Source organism: Branchiostoma lanceolatum, chromosome 6, assembly GCF_035083965.1.
Source record: "Branchiostoma lanceolatum isolate klBraLanc5 chromosome 6, klBraLanc5.hap2, whole genome shotgun sequence".
Lineage (NCBI taxonomy): Eukaryota > Metazoa > Chordata > Leptocardii > Amphioxiformes > Branchiostomatidae > Branchiostoma > Branchiostoma lanceolatum.
Window position 1 is genome coordinate 14,627,996 of NC_089727.1, and position 20,893 is coordinate 14,648,888.

Consider the following 20,893-nt stretch of genomic DNA (forward strand, 5'->3'; position numbering starts at 1 on the left):
TAAGTCATCTGTGGTCTTGAATGATGACAGAAACAATTAGTAGAATGTTTATATAGACTTCAGGTATCCTATGCAGATAACCAATGCCTCCAAGAGGATCTCAGATCAAATATGGTCCAGACGTGCTAAATCTTCACTTTTGTGCGAAGAATAACAGCACAGCTACATTGATGTTCCAGTATTTTGGACTTGGGCCTAAATCATTTTCATGAAAATGGTATTGTACCGGTATCCAGTATCAGTTTGCAACCATACGGTCAATGTCAAAAGTCAAGGAGGTTTCAATATAAGGAGTACTTCGTAAATCAACCTGGGGTCTTTGTTTGAATGATAATATCATTATAAAAATATGCATTCATTTTTGTGCTTGACATTTTCATGGCATCATGTGCTTTTACAGACGGTGGAGTCCAGACCCAACATTACCCAACCTGAGCTGGACAGAATAAGACAAGAAAGAGACAACGCACTGAAGGAAGTGCAGAGATTAAAGGCAAGCAATGAACTGCTTCTGTATCACTTTTCAAAGATTAGGGTATGATTCCTGCCAGAAAATCTCTCATAAGATCTTTGTGTTTAAAACTATTGGATGAAAAGGTTCCAGTTATTTTTATCCACTAGATCTTACACTTACACCTCAAAGCTCAGTGATAACCTATACCACAGGTGCTTAATGCTTCCCGATTTTGCTTCCAGGACTTGTTACAAGACAAGGAGAGGGCGTGTAGTAGAGCAGAGGAGGAGTTACTCAGAGTACGAAGGGTGAGTGGAGAATGAAGAGACATTGAATTTCTCATTTATGGTTTCAAACGCTGTGCTACTGTTAACTTAAGTCAGCTGGTGAGTGATGTAGCCTTTAAGTTTGTCCATTTTGTTTATTCATAAATAACTATTTGTTGAAGATTTTAAATGCTTGTTGTTGTAAGTTGCCGTTCACCTTGTAGTGCCTAGTGGCACATAGGTCAGCAAGTCTCCTTGCTGTTTCTGTAGCAGGGTATATTTTTAGAGGGTGAGGTTGCCAGCCCTTCCCCTTTAACATGCTCAAGGTACCTCCTCCAACACGGAACCCCCGTTTACATCCCTTCCAAAAAATGGTTGCAGCCCTCACCAAGATTCTCTTCCCAGGATATAATAATAGCTGCTTAATTTTGAGGGTAAAATGTTGAACTGACTCTGTTCCAAAAACAGCTAAAAATAAAATGGGCATATCAGTGTACAGAGCAATTGCATCGGTCATATTTGGATATTTGAAAGAATTACTGTAGAGCCTTACATCATTTTTGCATGTTAAAAGAAACGTTGTAGGCTTAAACTGTGATGATCCTGACTCCCACAGGAGGCCCAAGGTGCAATCCACGAGAGCCGCTCGCTTAGGTCGAAGGTCCATCTGGCGGAGGAGGCTCACCGTGCAGCGCGCAGCATGGAGCAGGACTATGAGGAGGTCATCAGACTACTGGAGCAGGAAATAGCCGACCTCAAGGCACAGCAGACTGCTCCTAAGGTATTAGACTTACACCTAGGGTGCTGCAGTACTGGTACATGTAGTTTTCTATGTGTATGTCAAAGAGTGTCAAGTATCCAGGTTGTGTAGGGAAAACAAGGCAAGTGCTTCCAAAGATTTTTCATGCTACAAAAATCCAGTAACAAGTAGCCACAGACGACATGACGACAGCGTCACAGCCCTCCTACAGGACCTGAAATGGCCATCACTCCAGTCGTGACATCAGGATGCACAACTGGTCAAGATAACCAACTGTCACATAGCTGTCCTGCACACTCACCTCATTCCGGCACACACTCTTACCCGTGCCAACCACGCCCATAAGTACAGATTCTGCTGCCTACATGTGATGACACTGCATAATTTGCCTACTTTGTCAGAACAATCCCCAAGTGGAACAACCTCTCCGCCAGTATTGTAGACAGCCCCTCACTGGACACATTCGTGGGCAGGCTGTCATCCCGCACATACTCTAGATACTGCTCCACCCCTGCCTGTGTTATTTCCCGAACAGAACTATTGAACCAGAACCCCAAATACATGCATTATATTCTTTATAACATTCCAGAGTATGACTAGTAAGGTTCCATTCATGAGTTTTGAAATTTGTGAAACATTCAAACATTTAAAAGGGGAAATTTTCTCAGGGACTCAATTTCGCAGTAGGAGGGAAATGGAGTCTTTGCAGCGGTTTTAAGTTTGCGGTTGAAACAAGGGGGTAGGCGGGTAGAAGATAATACAAAAATGTTCGTGATGGTTTTAAGTTCACGGTGAAGAGCTAAAAAAAACGCAAACATAAAACGACAGCAATCATTTCCCATTTTACAGTGTGTGAATTGTGTCCAACTAATTAAAGGTGCTATTAAGCTGGATTTTTTCCCACGGTTCCCACGGTCTTTGTTTCCCAGTCTTTTCGCCTTCAGGCATAACACGCTAGTTTTGTACAGTTACATAATGCTCAAGCTGCGTAAAAAAAGGACTGTTAGTCTTGCCCCTTTACTGGAGTCCTGTGCAGCTCTTTATGTTGTAAACCAACATGCAGCATTAGAAAAACAGTGTCCCAGTGTCCCTGGTCTCAACCCTTTATCCTTCAGTTTTTACATAGTTTTTCACCCCTCTCAGTCGTCAGAGAATTCAGAAGAGATGAAGAAGCGGATAACGGTGCTCGACTGTCAGCTGAAGAAGTCAGGCAGCGGTAAGAAAACGTACGAAGTGGCCACTGAAAAACTGCTCAAGTTTGCAGAGGTAAGATTCTACCCATTCATCTACATGCTTCTCGGTGTTAGAATCATTGCATATTTTAACTGTTCTACAGACCTGGATATTGATTGATTATGATATTTCCAGACTAGTCTCATACAAAATAAAATAAAGTTGTCTTTTCATTCTTATTTTTCAAGTGTGATTGTATTACATTTGTACAGTATAGACAGAAGTATTTCGAAAATATTTTAGATTGTATTCAGTAGCAATAAGACATTTTTGACTTACCGTACTTTATTTATTGCTTCAGCATGAACACGTTGATACATGAACAGCCAGGGTTGCCCAACTAGCGAATGGCTATTTTTAAGGGCCAACCACTTACTGAATTGGCTTGCTATCAAATGGGCTCACTACAAGTGGGAGTCCTGTTGTTTTTTTACCAAATAAGTTGGCTGTACGCTTATTGGGCTACAACCTGACCGAAAAAGTTCAATGTCACCCAGACCATGACTTTTCCTTAAGAAAGCGCTCTAGACAGGAGACCTTCCAGAACAGCTTAATGCTTAATCTGACGGCTTTCACAAGTAGCGCCCCAGCAAAAACATGGTCGCTGCAACCTGTTGCTTACTTCCAGCTCGTGCACGAAGTCTTAACGGACCAATCTCAAGGAGCCCCCTTGGGGAGAAGTCGACGCGGCGAGAGTGCGATGGGAACGCGACCTCCCGGCTATCTTGCCAGACACGGAAAGGGGACGACAAACGCAAACCTGGCCGCCGAAGCCAAGGACGTGGTGAAAGCGGTGAAGTCTATTGTCGAAGTAGAACGTGAGTTTGAACTTGGTTACCTCATGTCGTGCTACCTGAACTTGATGTTTCTGCTTGATTGTAGTGTAGAATTGTTAACCCTACATGGTACTATATCACAGCATCTTTTCCAAACTAATACATCCAGTTGGCTGATGCAGTTATTGTTACTTGTCCCTAGCAGACTAACTACGCAGGCTATAGGGAGAATATTTGCCAGGGAAGTTTGGCTACCATAGGGTTTTATTTTGAGGGAGAATTATTAACCTTGCCTTGGACCGACTCTACTGCCCAATTATTCCTTTTTTTGGGGTCAAATTCTACAATCCATAGGAAGGCCTGGTGAAGGCTACTGAAAACCTAATCCCCAAGCAGATCTACATGTACATATATGCCAAAATCATATAAGCTAACCAGAGAAGCCTCCTGACTGGACCTTCTCTGGCTGACAGGAGCTTCTCTGGCTAGCTTGTATGATTTGGGCACCGTGTAGATCTGCTTGGAGATAACTGAAAACCCACAGTTATCGTTTGTCACATCCATAATCTTCAGCTAGAAGTTTGTTTTCATGTTGATAATTCTCACATCTTACTGCATATATTACAGCCGTCTTTACCAACCAAGTTTCCTTTAAAAAATCTGGTGTACACTGTGTCCATCCTTCCAGTTAGGCTTTGTGACATCCCATTTTATCGGACTGAGCTTCTTCCCATCACTCAAGTGCATGCTTGTGCCATGTGAACCTTCCAATGTTCATAAACAGCACCCCACCAACATTAAGCTACATACACTGTCATGACCCAATGTTCCACTTAATTAGGATCAAAACACATCATTGCAGAGTGAAACGGGTGTCCGTTATATAAAGTACACAAATTATATAAACAACCCCTTCAATATTTTTCATACGCTGAACCAATCTGACATATTACTTTTATGGATTAGCTTTCAAAGAAGGAAAGTTTTTCGTCCAAGTCATCCACATCCTTCCGACGACTAATTTGGCTGATATGACATTAAAGTAGAAAATCTGAGAGGTCAGCCTCCGGTTTGGTCGCCATGGTAACATAACATCATAGAGGCTGGAGCTTGTTTTTCATACCATATATGTACATGTCGATGTTTTTGTAACCTTATCATATTAATGCCACCTTTAGCTGGAAATGCCTCGTGCATAACATGTGCACTTTCGGCTAAGTCGGAAAATCCAGGGAAAACAGGTCGTGTTCTGCCTAATGGGTCGCCCATATCGCGCAGTTTGAGCAGTGGGGACGGTCTCAAACATTCTCGGGACATTCATAATCAATGTTAGTTTGTGTGGCTTAACCTTTTTTTACAAATTTAGTTCTTTCTGTTGTTTCTGTTACTGTGATAAATTGTCACTTGTACTAATTCTCATTTAGAATTATCTAACAATTGTATCATGTCCTTTTAGCCCAACAATACAACCATAAAAATTATTGTTACTTTGGAATATAACTCAACTTTTGTCAACATCTCAAAGATCACTGAGCCCTAAAGGTCACTGAGCCAGTCGTAGGCACTTAATGCATTAATGTCATGTAACAGTGGGTGAGCCCACCTAGTGCTGCATAACAAACAATTTAACTAACTGTAACTAAATGTGACACTGTTTATACAAGACTCGTGGACATTCCCCCAAGAACTTTTGGCTTTCATAAGCAGCAATACATTGTAGCCTTACAGGATTATGGTTTCATAAAAGGCTCATGCTTGACTTTACCCCTCGGTGCCTCCCACTTTGATAGCAAACGCTACTGAGAAAAAGGCAAACAAGTAGAAAGGAGAGCAGTGATGATTTTTGACATACTGGCAAAATGTCGTGTGATTTTACTTGCAATTTGATATTAAATTTGTAGCTGTACCCAATGATAGTCTTCTTCAGGTTGACTGACCATGTGACCTACCCAAGTCTAGGGCACAGACTCCCGGTCACAGGTGTCCTGCCTCGCAGGTCACATGTCAGAAGCAGCTGCATTAGTAAAACAGCCTTTACCTTTTAGCCCTTTACAGATTAACAACCCAAATACACGCGTGACCGTATTGAAACAGATCAGGGGATGTACCAGCACGTGACTCAATTTCTCATGTCTGCCTGTCACGTGTCAATAGTAGTTAAGACTCAGCAATCTATATCATGACGGCTGCACTGGTGGTTTTGCAGAGTTACAGCATTACTTTGAATATGGCCTTTTTGGGATGATTGACCCAAATAGTTGAAGCACGTGACCACACCACGACCCTTGGCAGCAGCACGTGACACCAGCCCCCCTTCCTAGTCAGGTCACCCCAAGAAAGTAAATCTTAAGGATGTATCACTAATTTTGCCAGGATGACTGGATCAATTGCTGACGCACCTTACTGTAGCCTCCTTTGCAGGCCTTCTACTGGGTCTGGCTGCCAGAGAGATTGGTTTGCCACCCTAGGGCCCCGATATGTTGAAAATCGCAAACCAGCGCTCCTCCCAAAAATAAATGCTAGAGGGCCTGCAAAGGAGGCTAATCTTACTGAGACTTTTGGCCTATGGGCATCTGTTGTCACGTGTTCGAACTTCAATCACACCAGTCGTCCCTAAGAAAACTGAAGGGTTGGCCCAACAGTTTTCTTGCATCGGACAATTAGACCAATGTACCAATTTTATTCCCTTCAACACATGAACAACTGGCATTTGAGTCAGTATATGCAAAATAATGTTTAATAGCTCAAGTTACCAACTTGAAGGTATCAGTACTTCAATCCCTTCACATGGGAGGCCAGAGGCATAACCAAATATGGATATGTCATGGCTGTGTGATCGTTTGCAGAATACTAATATTTGATCCCCATAAAACTGATATGTTAGGTATCAGATCTAACCTTTCTTCACAATAAAAGGTATTTTGCCGAAACAAATACAAAGCATACATGCAACCTTTCATGAATAAACATCATGCACTTAGTCTACAAAATTTGACTTATCTGCTTAGTAGCATTTTGCTTAAGTCATATGTCAAATATGAACTAGATTGTTCCATGTTATAAGTACATATAACTAATCATATTGAGCAATACATTTAGTAATACTTGTTTAAAGCATTGTATTCTTTCACCAGAATGTGTTGTTTTTGTGTGTGTGTGTCTTCATTGTCACCATCAAAATGTCCTGACTTGTGTAGCATACTGACATTGCATGTTTGTGTGTCCCATCAGCATTACCGTATGGCTGGGAGGAAGCTTACACAGAGGACGGAGCTAAGTATTACATAAAGTAAGAGCATGGCTTTTTAACCCTTGATTCACCATCATTACTAATTACTAAGAGTTTTAACAACTTTTTGTGTAATTAAAGCCCTGCTCTCACTGGACCCGCGGCACGCTGGCATCGTAGCTGCGTCTTAAACTGGATTTGTGTTACCCTTGACTTTATAATGAAAATATCATTCAACGTACAAGTATGACCAAAACAGACAACAAAACAGACAAAGCTTTGAACGATTTTTTTTGTTGTTGATGAAATTCGTTGAGTGCTTTGTCAATTCGATCGGCCGCAGCGTGCCACGGGTCCAGTGAGAGGTCCATGATGGTGAGTATGCCAGTTGGCTTCAGTTGTCGGTCTCGCTGAGGCTGACAACTTGACTCTTGAGAGATATCCCAGAGTGCAGTGCACATTTAGTAGTTAGCAAAAATTTTCATCGGGAGATGCCAATCATCAAGTCACCATGCAATGACTTACATGTAGCTGGTGTGTTACACCGAAGGGCGGTTATGCCGGCTATACAGATACAGACGTATCATCAACTGTGATAGCCCAAATGGTTGTGGCCATGGATAGAAGTCGTTATGATTGACATTCATGTTTCGCTCATGAGTTGTGCATTGCAGCCTTGGATATCATTCCAAGGGAGGGGCAGAGGTTATAATGGTATCTTTTACTGCAATGTACTAGTCAAGATAACTTCATCTTCATTTCTGTAGTTTTCCTGTTCTGTTTGTGATGTCTTCCTGTTGTGGTGGTACATTTGTAACAATTTATAACTGTTGATGCAACTGTTGCCTCTGAAAGAGTAGGATATGAAATTGCATTTATGTTGTAAAAAAGGGTTTAGAAATCTTAATAACTGTCTTTACCACTGATATGCTGCATCTACTGGTAAGGCATATTTGGGGGGCTGAAATAACCTCATGATTTTTTTCTTGATGAAAACATTTTGTTGAAGACCTGCAACAGGTAACGGCAGCACAGGTTTACAATTTTTCCATACAAATAATATGTCTACACCACCTGCACCTTGCTTTTCATTCTGTGAAAGCCAGTAAATTGTGGTGATTGCTACACCCACAGAATGCCATACATGCATGCAAGGAGGTTTAATCATAAGCAATTTAAATACGTCCCACTTTTCCCAACATCCTTGTCTCATTCCTCAATATAACTCAAAATTTGCAGAACCCTAGCTGGAATGCCATCCAGTTTAGTTTTTTAGTCTGGAAACAGGTAGGGAATGGGTAGGAAACCAGACTAGCAGGATCAACACTGACATCCATGACGGAAACAAAAACATAATCTACCTGCCTATGCCACTATGCTACTGCAATGTCTGTCTTGGTCTTGTTTACCCATTGACTACACTGACATCTTCATTTCTCTTACACAACCAACAACTTGTTTTTCTCCAATATTAGGTAGCTTTAAAATTGTATTACCAATAGGTAATCTGTTTAGGGTTATGTAAAGAATCTAATTTTCTGGGTATGTACATAAAACGTTTCTATATAACTTCCGTGTATCTTCTTTTTTATTGCGTTAATGGTCATGGCAGAATCGGCTTGGTGTTATATAAATGCCCCAGTTGTGATGTTGTTTGTGGGTTGACTGTCTTGCTTTACCCTGTCCAATTCAGTCCCTATAAGGTTCTTAAATTTCAGTGCAGTTATCTTTTACATAAAGCACAGATATGGCCATCTGTACAGTGATGGCTATTTATCAAATCTAGGATCAGCATGTTTTTTTTAGCTTTACACCAGTGTGCATTCTTGAAAAAAAAGTGTTACATAAAGAAAGCAAACCCTCCGACATTAAAAGGTTTCTTTACGTAACTTTCACGTGATTGTTATTCAACTGCATTAATCGATTTCATGACACTTGGCATTAAGGCTAATATCAACCTGGTGTTATGTAAATATCATTTATGTCATACCTAGGACATGATCACCCTGTCACAGGTGTTCCAGGCCAGTTTGTACTTAACAGTGTAGCATGGGCTTTCCAAGGAGCAACTTCCGCAGAACAAAGGAATAATGGTACTGCAAAGTGCATACGATGGCAGAACTTAAAACGGGAAGGTAGTCCCATAGCCTTTTGGAGGCCGTAGGGGTTGTTATCCACTATCCACTAATGCACTATACAAGATCCAGGGTCTGAACAAACAAATCCTCAAAGTAAAACTTCACAAGTCTTCTTTAAAGAGAGGGAGTATTTGATGTCCAAAAAAGACTGCAGGCTAGACCTGATGTGGTTTGAAGGAGAAAATAGAAACTAAATGTCAATTTAAAGGAATTACTGCAGTTTCCTTAGGCTGCTCTACCGGTACATGTACGTCTACTTCATGTACCAGCAGTCAGTTACAATACATGTCTACTAGTATAAAGTAGAGAGGATTCATTCCTCAAGCTAATCGACATCTTTCACACCGCAGTCGTCCCTCAGTAAGACATCTGAAGCCTCGTAGTTCCTGTTTAGAACTTTTATTCAGTCTAGTACCACGACCGGTTTCGCCGTGACAGCTTTTTCAAGTGTACAGACTAAATAAATGTTCTAAATTAGGAACTATGTGGCTCCAGGTGTCTTTCTGAGGGATGACTGCGGTGTAAAAGATGTCGGTTTAGCTTGAGGAATGAATCCACAAATGTCTACTAGGTTCATCGTCCTGTGGAAAACCAGTGGAGGTAACAATAGGTCATTCTGCTCCAAACGTTTCCATAATGTCCCTTCTACACATACCTAAATGTTCTAAAAACGATGACACGTGTTCACTAACAGCACTTGGCAGAAACCAGTTTGCCATGGATAAGTACCATGCATTGATGTTGCAAAGACGTCCTTGCAGTAATAACCAAGTACATGTACATGTACTTCAATGTCAATTTGTGTTGCAGTTAGAGAAGTCATTGACCGGTTTATTTGCTAAACATAGCCTCAGTGATACGTTGTTTATTTTATTGACCTTCAGTGAGTGCAGCACACAGAAAATGGCCCTGTCAACTTGAAGCTGCATTTTAAGGATGTTTATTTTGAACAATATAATTCCATCTTTCACAGCTGAACCAATAGATAAGATAAATGATTAATATTCATCAGCCCAGAACCAAGGAACCCTTCTCAACATATGGATGAAAATTGCTCACAGTGTTTCGTTTTTTGTGGTGGTGAGAGCGGACCAAAAAACGGGCATATGATAAAAATGTTACAATCCTCCCCTCCAACCTCTGCTCGGAGAGTATACTTTCATTACCAAACAATATTGGCGAGGCCTTGATATAAGCACTTTACTCGACGTGTGCATGATACGTGATATGTCAAGGTTTAGAATCAGACATAGATTCATAGACACTTGCACCAAATGTCAGCCTCATCTATTTTTTTTCGTTTGTGAAAAGGCATTGAAAGCTACATGTACATTGATTGATACGTTGTTTAATTCTTTTCCAAAAATGGAAGAGTAAATTTTAGGTGAAATACTGCATGTACAAGTATGTACAAGATAATTCCAAATTTGACAAATATAGTAATCAAATCTGGTCTCCACCAACACATATTCTAACTGCACAAGACTGTAAGAGCTTGGGATTGTAAAGGGTGGGCCTAACGATATATTTCAGCAATGTAATGGAAAGAAATATGCAGGAAAGTGTCAGGTACAATTAGCTATCCTTCTTGATTCTTAAGTGCAAGGATGAAAGTTGGTATTTCGAAAAAAATGTGACACTTTGCTTTCAATGTAGACTAAGTGTCATTTCTAGGTATAAAATTAGCAAATGAGGTAAAGCATACATAACAAATTCCCTTGAAGAACACATTGAAGTATCCTCAGAGCATTTTAAATGGCTTCCAATTTCTGTATGTAGGTTAATAGCAACTCTTGCCTGTTAACATTGTCAAGTGTCACTACGAATTAGTCTAGGTCTCTTCAGATATATCAGTTAAAGAGGTTGGAGCACTGCTGATTATCAAGTGATGCAAAAAAGTTGAAATGTCATCCTTTTTCTTTTGTATGAATGTACATTAATCCATAGCTCAATGTACACCTCTGCTGAATTCAAAAAGTTAGAAAACTTCACCGAACCTGCCCATTAATGTCAATCATTTTGTCTCTGCTTGAGATTATATTGTGTACAGTATTATGAGGTGGGTCTGAAATCAGTACCCACACGCGCTTACCAGTAGTTTACAACAGAGAAGCCATTATCTTTGACATTTAACCAAGGGAAGTTCGAAGGTATCGAGTTGGGGGATGAAAGGTTTTAACGTGACGTTTTTCTCTTTCCTTCATAGCCATGTGACGCAGACCACATCCTGGATACATCCCGTTTCGGGCGTACAGCACATGCCAGGCATACAGGAGGGGCTTGAGTTACCGGAGACCGACACATAGCACTCAGTGGCCGCCATAGGTACATTTACCTCACACACGTACACCACTAATAGATGACTGCATCAGAACGTAAAGAAATGTGAGGGAGGTAGATAGTTTATATTTAGAAAATTGCATGTATGTTTTTTTTTCAAGAGGCATAAATGAGATGTTTCCAAATTGCTACCCCTTCTCCATAGTATTTTTAAATTATGCAGTTTTGATAATCAGCAAATACCTGTTCTGAAGGGAACTGTAAGGTTCAGACTGTAGATTAACTTGATAGGTATGTACCAGCAAGTGCGATAGAATATAAACTAATAGTGAATGTCACATAAATCATTTGATGAATTGACTTCCGTCAAAAGATGTAAAGTTTGCAAAATTGCCATGGTGCAAAAGATTTTTGAAGGTCACTTTGGAGCAAGTCATCAGTAGATTCAACTATATGTAAGCCTTTGATGTTCAAAAAAATGCCCCAAACTCTCAAAATACAGGTCACTTCTCAAAGATTTGAGGTATACAAGGGTTAAAATGGTCTTTATTTAAACAGTTTCATATTTTTGTGTATCTGTTTATTTTCATTTTTAAAGTAGGGTGAGTGAAAGAAAATCAAGCCTACTTGGTATAGCTGACTTTTGTCCATAAATTAGGGCAGTAGCTGTTGTATAATAATTGTGTTTTTACATTTTAAAAGGAGAGTTGTACACTCTCAATCCATTTATACATACATATTATATTTTACTTGCCTCGGATAATCAATTTAGATAGTCCATAGTGTAAACCTATTTTTATAAATATAATTTTCAGTACCAGAGGCTGAAAAGATTTGTTAAAAGGAAAGGCAATAAATTCCAATTGTAGTTGTCACTCTTTGTCAAGATATATCATATTTATACATGAATTCACAAACTGTTGGTACAAATCGATGCTTTCTCAAGACCAAGATCGGAACATTCCCTATAAGTGTGTTCTATTCTAGTTTTAGACAGGTTTAGTGCCAAGTATTAAAGCAAATTCTAAAAGCCTAACAGTCTATTCTATTTGTATAGTACTGCATGCTTGAATAAAAGGTCTATAGGCTACAGAGATGTTGACAACTTACTCCATTAGTTCTTACCAACGTCATCAGACTGTGTAAATGGTATGCAGTAGGAATAGATTAACAACAATAGTCTCAATGCTATATTGTACTTGTACATGTAGCTGATTCATGATTTAATGGCATCACATTCATACATGATGTGGACTCTTTGTTATCTGTTGCCCTTGGTTTACACTTTGAATTACAGTAATAGCATTTTAATGCATAGGCAGAGCCTCACAGGTCAGTTGTCATAAATTTTGGGATGATGCAGACCTCTAAATTCAAGGAGAAGTACTGGTGCATGTATGTACTACCAATACTGACCCCCAGAGGATTTCGTTGTCCTTTTGACAAGGAAATGATCATTACTTTTACTTAGAAATACAGTATTCTTCTTCTTGTCGAAGGATTCCTGCTGGTCAAGAATGCAAAATAGAATTTGATCATAGCATCACAAAATACAGACTGCACTGACAAATTAAAAAGGTATTCACATGTAGATGTGAGGCTAAGGCATTTTCCTTCTTTTAGCTAAGGTTCAGGTCTGAAATCTGTGAGATTTAGAATCAAAGGGCTGTGAATTCTATTTTGAATCCAGTTCCAAAAAATGTTGCTGTCTGGAAATGACGGATTGATGGTATTACACGCTATATGCAGGGTTTGTAACTTTCCTAGAAACCTATGAATTATGCAAACCTTCCGAGAACTCTTCCATATTCCATGGCCAGCTGATTTGCATTCAGTTCCAGGAATCCGGTGTCTGGCAATGTCAAGGTGATACCTTGAGGTTGGATCTCTCGGCACATCAGCCCTGCATCATGCATGCGCACTTCAGCAGTGGGAGGATATCTTGTGCAGGGACTCTAATCACACCAAAGCTATTCCTGTCCAAGTGTTGTTTGAGGTTGTCTCTTGAAGGAGCCTTTACCTCACAGTTGGAATGTGTCTCGGGACACTGTGTTTGCAGCTTCAATATCGTTGTAGCCATTTGGCACCAAGTCTAAATTGTTTGACAGTTTAGTTGGCATTAAGAGAGTGTAAAAAAAAAAATTGAATTTTTTGTAGCATTGAAATTCATCCAAAGGGTAAAGTGTGAAATGAACATGAAGATTAGAATCAAGTTAAAGGATTTCAATGATTTATTTCCAAAACAATTTTTTCTTCAAACACAGGGTATCATTAAAGAACAATGTTTGCAGCACATGATTACGCTTTCCTTTGTGATGCCATTTTTGTTACGGGTCAGCTACTGTCTATTTACATCTTTCAAACCAATAGACCAGTCTTTGTGTGTGTGTATATATGTACATGTATATGGTATATTATGAATAAACACATCTACTCAACATTATATTGGTGGATTGCTTTTGAACATATTTCAAAGCAGAAGTAGTTAACTTTGCGACAGCTTTGCAGATTTAGACATTTATAAACATTTAACAAATACAAATAGAAAAGCTCCAACCAGTCAGTTATTATGACCATATCTGGCCATCCCAAACATTCGATGAAAATTTTATTGATCTGTAGTGTTAGACCATAATTTCCAGCAGCCAACATTCCACTAATGAAAGTAATATGCCATTTTGTTCCTTGTTTGTTTTTTCATTATGTGCCCAGATTGCACATTACCGGTAGCTTATTTGATTCTCATTGTTGTTGCCGTTTTCCCCAACATAAGCCTTTTGGGTGCAGGTTAGTCAACACTGTGATTGTTTTCAAAAAAAGAGCAGACGAGAAGAGACTTAAATTTTTTTATAGGCCATTGAGCTCGCTGTGTTGTTTATCTGATACAAAATATGTCCATCCTGTTAGACTTTAATAGAGCAGGAATCTGAATCTGAATTCTTCAACCAGTATACCTGTCCTCCAGACTAGCACACAAGCTTGAAAGAAAATGATGCAAAAATCATTTGGCAGTTTTTTCATTACTGTGATTGCTCTTAATCTCAATTCACTAAGTAATATATTTCTTAGACTTGTCTTTTTTACAACATGTGAAAAATATGAATGAATCAAAATGAAATGGAGAGAATAACATAAGCCTGCTGTTTTGTCAACACTGTGATTTTTTTTATAGAAAAAGAGCCGACAAGGCCAGGTTAACCATTGACGTACCAGTGGGTGTCTGATACAAAATATGTTCATCCTGTTAGAGCGAAATCCTCAAATGTGATTTGCCTTCCAGCCCAACACACAAGTGTAAAGGTGCATCATGAAGTTCAACTGGTGAAGAAATGGCATGCCAAAGCAGTTCACTGAGCAATACCAGTTGTGAAAATAATGAAGTCCAGAAGGCATTACTCTCTGTGCTATTGCACTATCTATGGCTCTTTAAATACCACGTCACTGTAGTCTTCATAGAAACACCCTAAGATGTGAATAGAGCAGATAACACAATTTAGAATTGTACCACTAGGAACATTTTAAAACATAATGTTTTTGATGGCCTGGAAGGCACATAAAGATAGAAACCAACTAGAATTTGTCTAGTGTGATCTAGTGTAGGGATGCGGAAAAGTTTTTTGAGCCCTGATAACCAGTATCATTTTATGAAAATAACATATGGGAATTTTCCTGATGGTGTAGGTGTAGAACCCCCTCTAGACTAGGAAATTGTACTGTCCCTGGTTTATTACATGTCAAGCAGTTTTGTCCTTGGTTATGTGTAATTTGATTGACATGCCCACCTTGAAACGCCCACCATTTAGATGTACTCTCCTTCAGCTTAATGGGAATCATGAATACTAATACGAACCCAGGTACGAAATTATATAACTCAAATCTGTTTTAGTTATTTCAGTGAATACCCTTGATTTTAAAAGCAACATTCTGGCTAGCATTTGGTGACTCCTAACCCTCCAAAATTTTCACATATATTAGAAATCTAATATGGCACACGAGCCAATCTAATCTTCCCAGAAATTTATATAGATGGACACAATATGTGATAAAATTCTGTAGAATACAGCATCCCAAAGTGCTTGAATCTGTCATGTTCAGAACCTGGTGTTGCATCTTGACACGACTGCCTGCCCGATGCTAACTACAACACTGTAATTGCATTTATTACTTTGAATTCATTACTTTATTTCACAGTAGGAGGGAAAGTAGCCTCCGTTGCAGGCTCTGAACCGGCTTTTTTTGGGGCTAAATAATACACTTTTTGCAGCCAGCCCGTAACTATCAGCCAACCCTGTAACTATCCGTTGCAGGCTCTGAACCGGCTTTTTGGGGGGCTGATAGTTACAGGGTTGGCTGATAGTTACGGGCTGGCTGCAAAAAGTGTATTATTTAGCCCCCAAAAAAGCCGGTTCAGAGCCTGCAATGGAGGCTAGAGGGAAAGGAGGTTTTTGCATGTTTTAACTTCGCGGTTGAAGCAAATCTGTAATACTTTAACTGTTATACAGTAGAATTACAAAGCACATATCCGCGGAGGTATATAATTTCATGGTACATGCTCACTTAAAATGAAACCACAGATAATATATTGAAGATTTACAGTACTAGTTAAAGTCGTTATTGCCATAAAATGTTTTCAGGTACATACACAAAAGCTAACTTTAACAGCAGGCTAACAGCTGCAGTCTGCATTGTCAAATACTGTATTGTTAAGTACAGGACCCAAATTGGGAAAATACTAACAGGTCCCCAGGATGTAACTTCAGAGTGAAGATTCTAATTGTATTTCTGCAAGTCATCCCACGATCGAATTTACTTTGTCAAGTTTCTCTCACTGATGTCAGCAATTAAGGAACAGGAAGAGACGTTTGGATACTGTGTACAGCCTCAAGGCCTACCAGCACTTTCACGGTATCAACAAGACTGTGTATGTGTTTATCTCTGTGAGTGTATGTGTGTGTGTGTTTATTATGTGTGTGTGTGTGTTTGTATCTGTGTGTGTGTGTGTGTGTATCTGTGTGTGTTTGTATCTGTGTGTGTGTGTGTGTGTGTGTGTGTGTGTGTGTGTGTGTGTGTGTGTGTGCATGAGTGCGTGCACGCATACATTGGTGCTCATAATGCTTGTGTGTGACTGTGAAAATGCTTTCTTTTCAGGTCAACAATTCACACACTTTATTTCCTTCCTCCCCTGCACTATCTATCAGTGTCAAATGTCTTGTGCACACTTATTTTTCCATTGCTGTCAATGCATTCAAGTTCATGGTGGTTTTATGTTCGCGGTTTTCACAGTGACTTCTTCACCACAAACTCAAAACCACTGCGAAAATGTATGTTCTGTCTTCTGCCTGCCTATCCCCTTGTTTATTGCTATTATATACATGTACGTACTATGCATTGTGTATGTGTTGGAGGCGGCTGTTCTGCAGCAGTATGTGATGATAGTGCTATTGCGAACTCGAAACCACCACAAACATGCCATTTTCTCCTTTACAGCAAAATTAAATCACTGATAAAAACTGTTTCACACTGTCACACATTCACCAGCAACCCCCACCCATAACACAAATGTGTAACACACACAGTCCATCTCTATTCATACTTCATACAACTCATGCAGGTTATAAGACGATAACAATAACGTTGCATTCTGTAACATTCTTTACAGCTTGAATGTGTACAGTCACTACAATTGTTAGAGTCTTTTCTTCTTGACTAAATGGCTAATATATGTATCCTCAAATGCATATTGATGAAACGATTGTTATTGCAGACTATCCGAAATTTCCATTGCTATCCTCCTACGCTCAGTGTGCAAATGTTGTGGAGGTTGGAAAGAATGTAATACTATAAAGAAGACATTTTGATATTATTCATCCTTTCTCAGTGTGCTATCCAAGGACCACAGTGACATTTTAAAACGGCCCTCAAGGCTCTGCAGGAAACTGTTTTGAAGTGGACGTCCTGGATACCATGACGTCAGTGTGCCATTTTTTCAGTATAAGGGGGAAATAAGGGTAGCAACAAAACATGCTAGCCTCAGGAGACGTCCTTTGAGGATATCTACTGAGCTGGAAAAACAACTTGTCCAATACTGACATCTACAGAATGCTGTTTCAGGCACATTAGAACTGCTTTATGTTTAGTACTTTAATCTTGATGTAGATCACACAAAGACCTTCAGGTTTGTGATGTTATCTCATCAGATAACTGCAGCACTTGTTGCTTTTAAGCCTTAAGAATCACTCAACAATGATTAATTGGCATGATCATATGCTGAGAATATATTAATTGCTTCATTAATAACATCCAGACAACATAATATCTATAGTAAGTGCTCAGATTGTTGTTTGCGTCCTCAAGTACTGTTACCGTAATGGTAGAAAATATTGCACAAGTTGTTGCATGGCAGGTTTTTGGTGACAATGACACATGCTGGGGAGGCCAGTAGTTGCACATTTCTATTTAACGTTAGACATGTAAGAGCCATTCCATTGCTGTTAAAGATTGACAATACAAAATTCTTCAGATTTTTAGGTGAAACTAACCTTTTGTTTTAAGCCATATGCATGTTTCATGAACATTTATTGGTAGAAAAAGTGTACCCAGTGCATAATATAGCATCTTCCTCAGGGCTGAGATGCCTGAGTCAATGAAATGACAAGGCTCTTCTACATATGCATGGTCGATGACAAAGGATGGCATTTGACCCGTGCACCTCAGCCCTGAGGGAAAAAGTCTTTAGGGTGGATGTTTGTTTCATGCAGGTAAAAAGTCACCAGAAATTTAGGCTTAGTTAGCCAGGCAGGGATGAAAGGTTACAATGCCAATTAAAGCCAACTGGTGGGTGACCACCATGTTTTGTGTCTTGGAGGCTTGACATTCAGATGTAAATACATGTACGTGACAGAGACTAGACTATGATGTTGACCAAGCAAGTTCTTGCCACCACCAGTAGATATACATGAACTGGTACTGCATGATGAAAAGGACTTACATGTAATGTGCATCTTTACTAAGGCCACAGCAAGTACATTTTATGGATGACATCCTCTGCAGACTGAAAATTTAGTGCGTGCAAAATAAAACAGGTGGGCAAAAAAAACAAGATGCCTACATTTTCAAACTTGAATACCACAAAGTATGGCAAAAAATTGAAGCGATAACAAAGTATCACAATCGACAAGTCTTTTATTCCTGTATTCAATAAAAGAGTAAGTAACACTGGTGCCAACATTAAATCATTATAGATCCGGTTTTGTATAGCAAAGCAAGAGTAGAGGAATGACACAGAGACAAGGCTTTCCTTAGACTGGGAATGGGCGTCTCCTAAGGCAGACTGACTGAGACTACATGATCGGATTTGTTAGTAGTTCACTTTATCAAATAATAACACATCTCATTAAATGTTGTTGATGATAATATCACAGCAATTACAGACTAATCCGATGACATGTTTGTAATGGATTTGTACGGATTTTTCACCGTTCCTTGCCGTACAAATGCCTTTTTACGGCATCGGTGACATTTTTGCGATCTTTTGCGATAGGCGTTTACGAGATACTGTCCCATTTTGAGCTTGTTGACCATTGGCGAAGGGTAAGAAATTTTTTTTTTTTCAAAATCTGGCAAAAATCAATGCGCACGCTGATGTCGTCCATAAGATTTACTTGCTGTGGCCTAAATAACAACCCAGATCTCAGATGTTGTACCCTAAAATTCAATGTTGATTTCCATTCCTTTCCCAATATTCTCCCTGCTAATCAGCCTCTAAATAAAATCAAAATGTAGTTATTTAGATTCTTTATTAGATTCTTAGAATCGCTTGAATGCCACCTGTGGCCCTGAACCACCATAGATGGTCATAGATTAACTGGCTTGTTCATCAACACTTATGTATCCAAATTCAGTGACAAACAGTCCATAATACATGTACCTGTATTTGCAATGACAGACATCTGCCTGTGACAAGCCAGAAGACATATTACCTTGTGGGCCAGCCATGGTTTTTTTTTCCACCCAACATTTGATACCCAACATCCAGACATCCCTTCAACATACAGCTCTCCTTGTGTACTTGGGGGGAAAGCTGTGTGTTGTTGGGAAGACAATGAATTTGGCCTAAGTGTAATTGCAGTATGCTATAGCCTGCCACGGTGGTGACGGCTCCCACCGTGGATCCATGCCAGGCTGGAGGCCTGCCCGCCCTAGCCCAGGACCTCAACTCCCCCCCCCCCCTCTACTTTGCCCCAGGTGAGGCCATATGGGGGTAACAAGGATGATGATAAATTTACTGTAGAAGATAAGAAAGACTCTCCCCCTTTCTGTCCCTTGAGTAAATACTACACCTTTTTTTCAGTCAATTAAATTCAATAATTTGTCTTTTTTCCATCAATCAAAAGGTTGTTGATCTCTTTGGCAGCGTGGGAAAGTAGTGCTTGTGTCTACCATACAGTGATGGCAGTGCAAAATGGAAACACTTGACAAATTCTGGCATCAGTGGAGTACATATAAGCAGACAGTGGTGATCAGGAAGAAAAAACAGTCAATAATGTACTTGGACAGTAAAGAGATTGCATAACAAAGTCTGAGATACATTGTAACTACCTTGCCCTTTTAAGTGAAACTTGTCATGCGTTGACTAATTATTTCTTGGGGGTATGCATGCCCTTCTTGGTGAGGTGTTGAATGCCACCTGTGGCACCATAGATGGTCATAGATTAACTGGCTTGTTCATCAACGCTTATGTATCCAAATTCAGTGACAAACAGTCCATAATACATGTACCTGTATTTGCAATGACAAACATCTGCCTGTGACAAGCCAGAAGACATATTACCTTGTGGGCCAGCCATGATTTTTTTTCCACCCAACATTTAATACCCAACATCCAGACATCCCTTCAACATACAGCTCTCCTTGTGCACTTGGGGGGAAAGCTGTGTGTTGTTGGAGGGCTGGGTGGCACAGGGCCAAGTGGTTGTTTGTAGGGAGTAGGGGCCAAGAGGAAGCTGGCATGCAGGGTCTGGGAGTAGTGTAAGAACACGTGGCAACACCCGTGCACCACATCAGTTGTTCTAATGGCTCGCGTGTTCAGCATGGTCCAGGCTCTCCGTGCTGCATTTCTACGTGTGTGGTAGGAGAACCTGAACTATGTTGAACATGTGAGCAATTAGAAACAGCGCCCCAAAAAATAACACCTGCTGCACCTAGAAGGTCACGTTTGATGTGGTCATGAATTGTGTAAAATGAGAAATCTGCTGACGTATCTACGGAGTAGATGTTCCCAAAACCATGCACGGGATGAAACCTATGAACCTGTATTCGGACAATGATACCAGGAGTCAATGATTTTGATACCATCTTTCTACACTTTTCCCCAGCAAAAATCTATTATGATATTTTTCTACAACTTCACAGCATAAGATTGGCTTTAATTTCATTTGGGTGTTTGAGTGTCAAAATGAAAGAAAGAGTATAAATAGCCACTGTTAGGATTGAATGTACAATAATTGCAATCAGCCATATTGTGCAACATTTGAAATGTAACATCACAATGAACTTGGAATCCTTTCTTGTTTGTTGATAATAGGCGAAACCATCAGGAACTGCTGCCTGTTGTCAGGTGTTGAACAGGATAAGGATTACTAGTATATTTAGCTTACAACTCTTTCTTTCCTCTTTTCTTTATCTGAAAATTGCCTGCTTTTTCACACAAACAACAAAACATGTTTTATGTTTAATAGATCCTCTCATTTGTATTGAA

General features: G+C 39.7%; 1 protein-coding gene across 4 annotated transcripts in view; it reads left to right on the forward strand.

The window, feature by feature from the left end:
• The window catches only part of LOC136436754 (syntaxin-binding protein 4-like), a 30,521-nt gene extending 16,942 nt beyond the window's left edge, over positions 1–13,579 (forward strand). For 3 of the 4 annotated variants that reach the window (XM_066430984.1, XM_066430986.1, XM_066430988.1), the window contains 7 exons: positions 401–493; positions 697–762; positions 1,337–1,501; positions 2,624–2,746; positions 3,342–3,531; positions 6,721–6,778; positions 11,063–13,579. In XM_066430984.1, the coding sequence (XP_066287081.1) occupies positions 401–493; positions 697–762; positions 1,337–1,501; positions 2,624–2,746; positions 3,342–3,531; positions 6,721–6,778; positions 11,063–11,162 (795 nt within the window). In that variant the 3' untranslated portion in view covers positions 11,163–13,579. The remainder of the gene's footprint in view (positions 1–400; positions 494–696; positions 763–1,336; positions 1,502–2,623; positions 2,747–3,341; positions 3,532–6,720; positions 6,779–11,062) is intronic. The other variant, XM_066430987.1, reaches the window with a different exon arrangement.
• Positions 13,580–20,893: the final 7,314 nt, after the last annotated feature.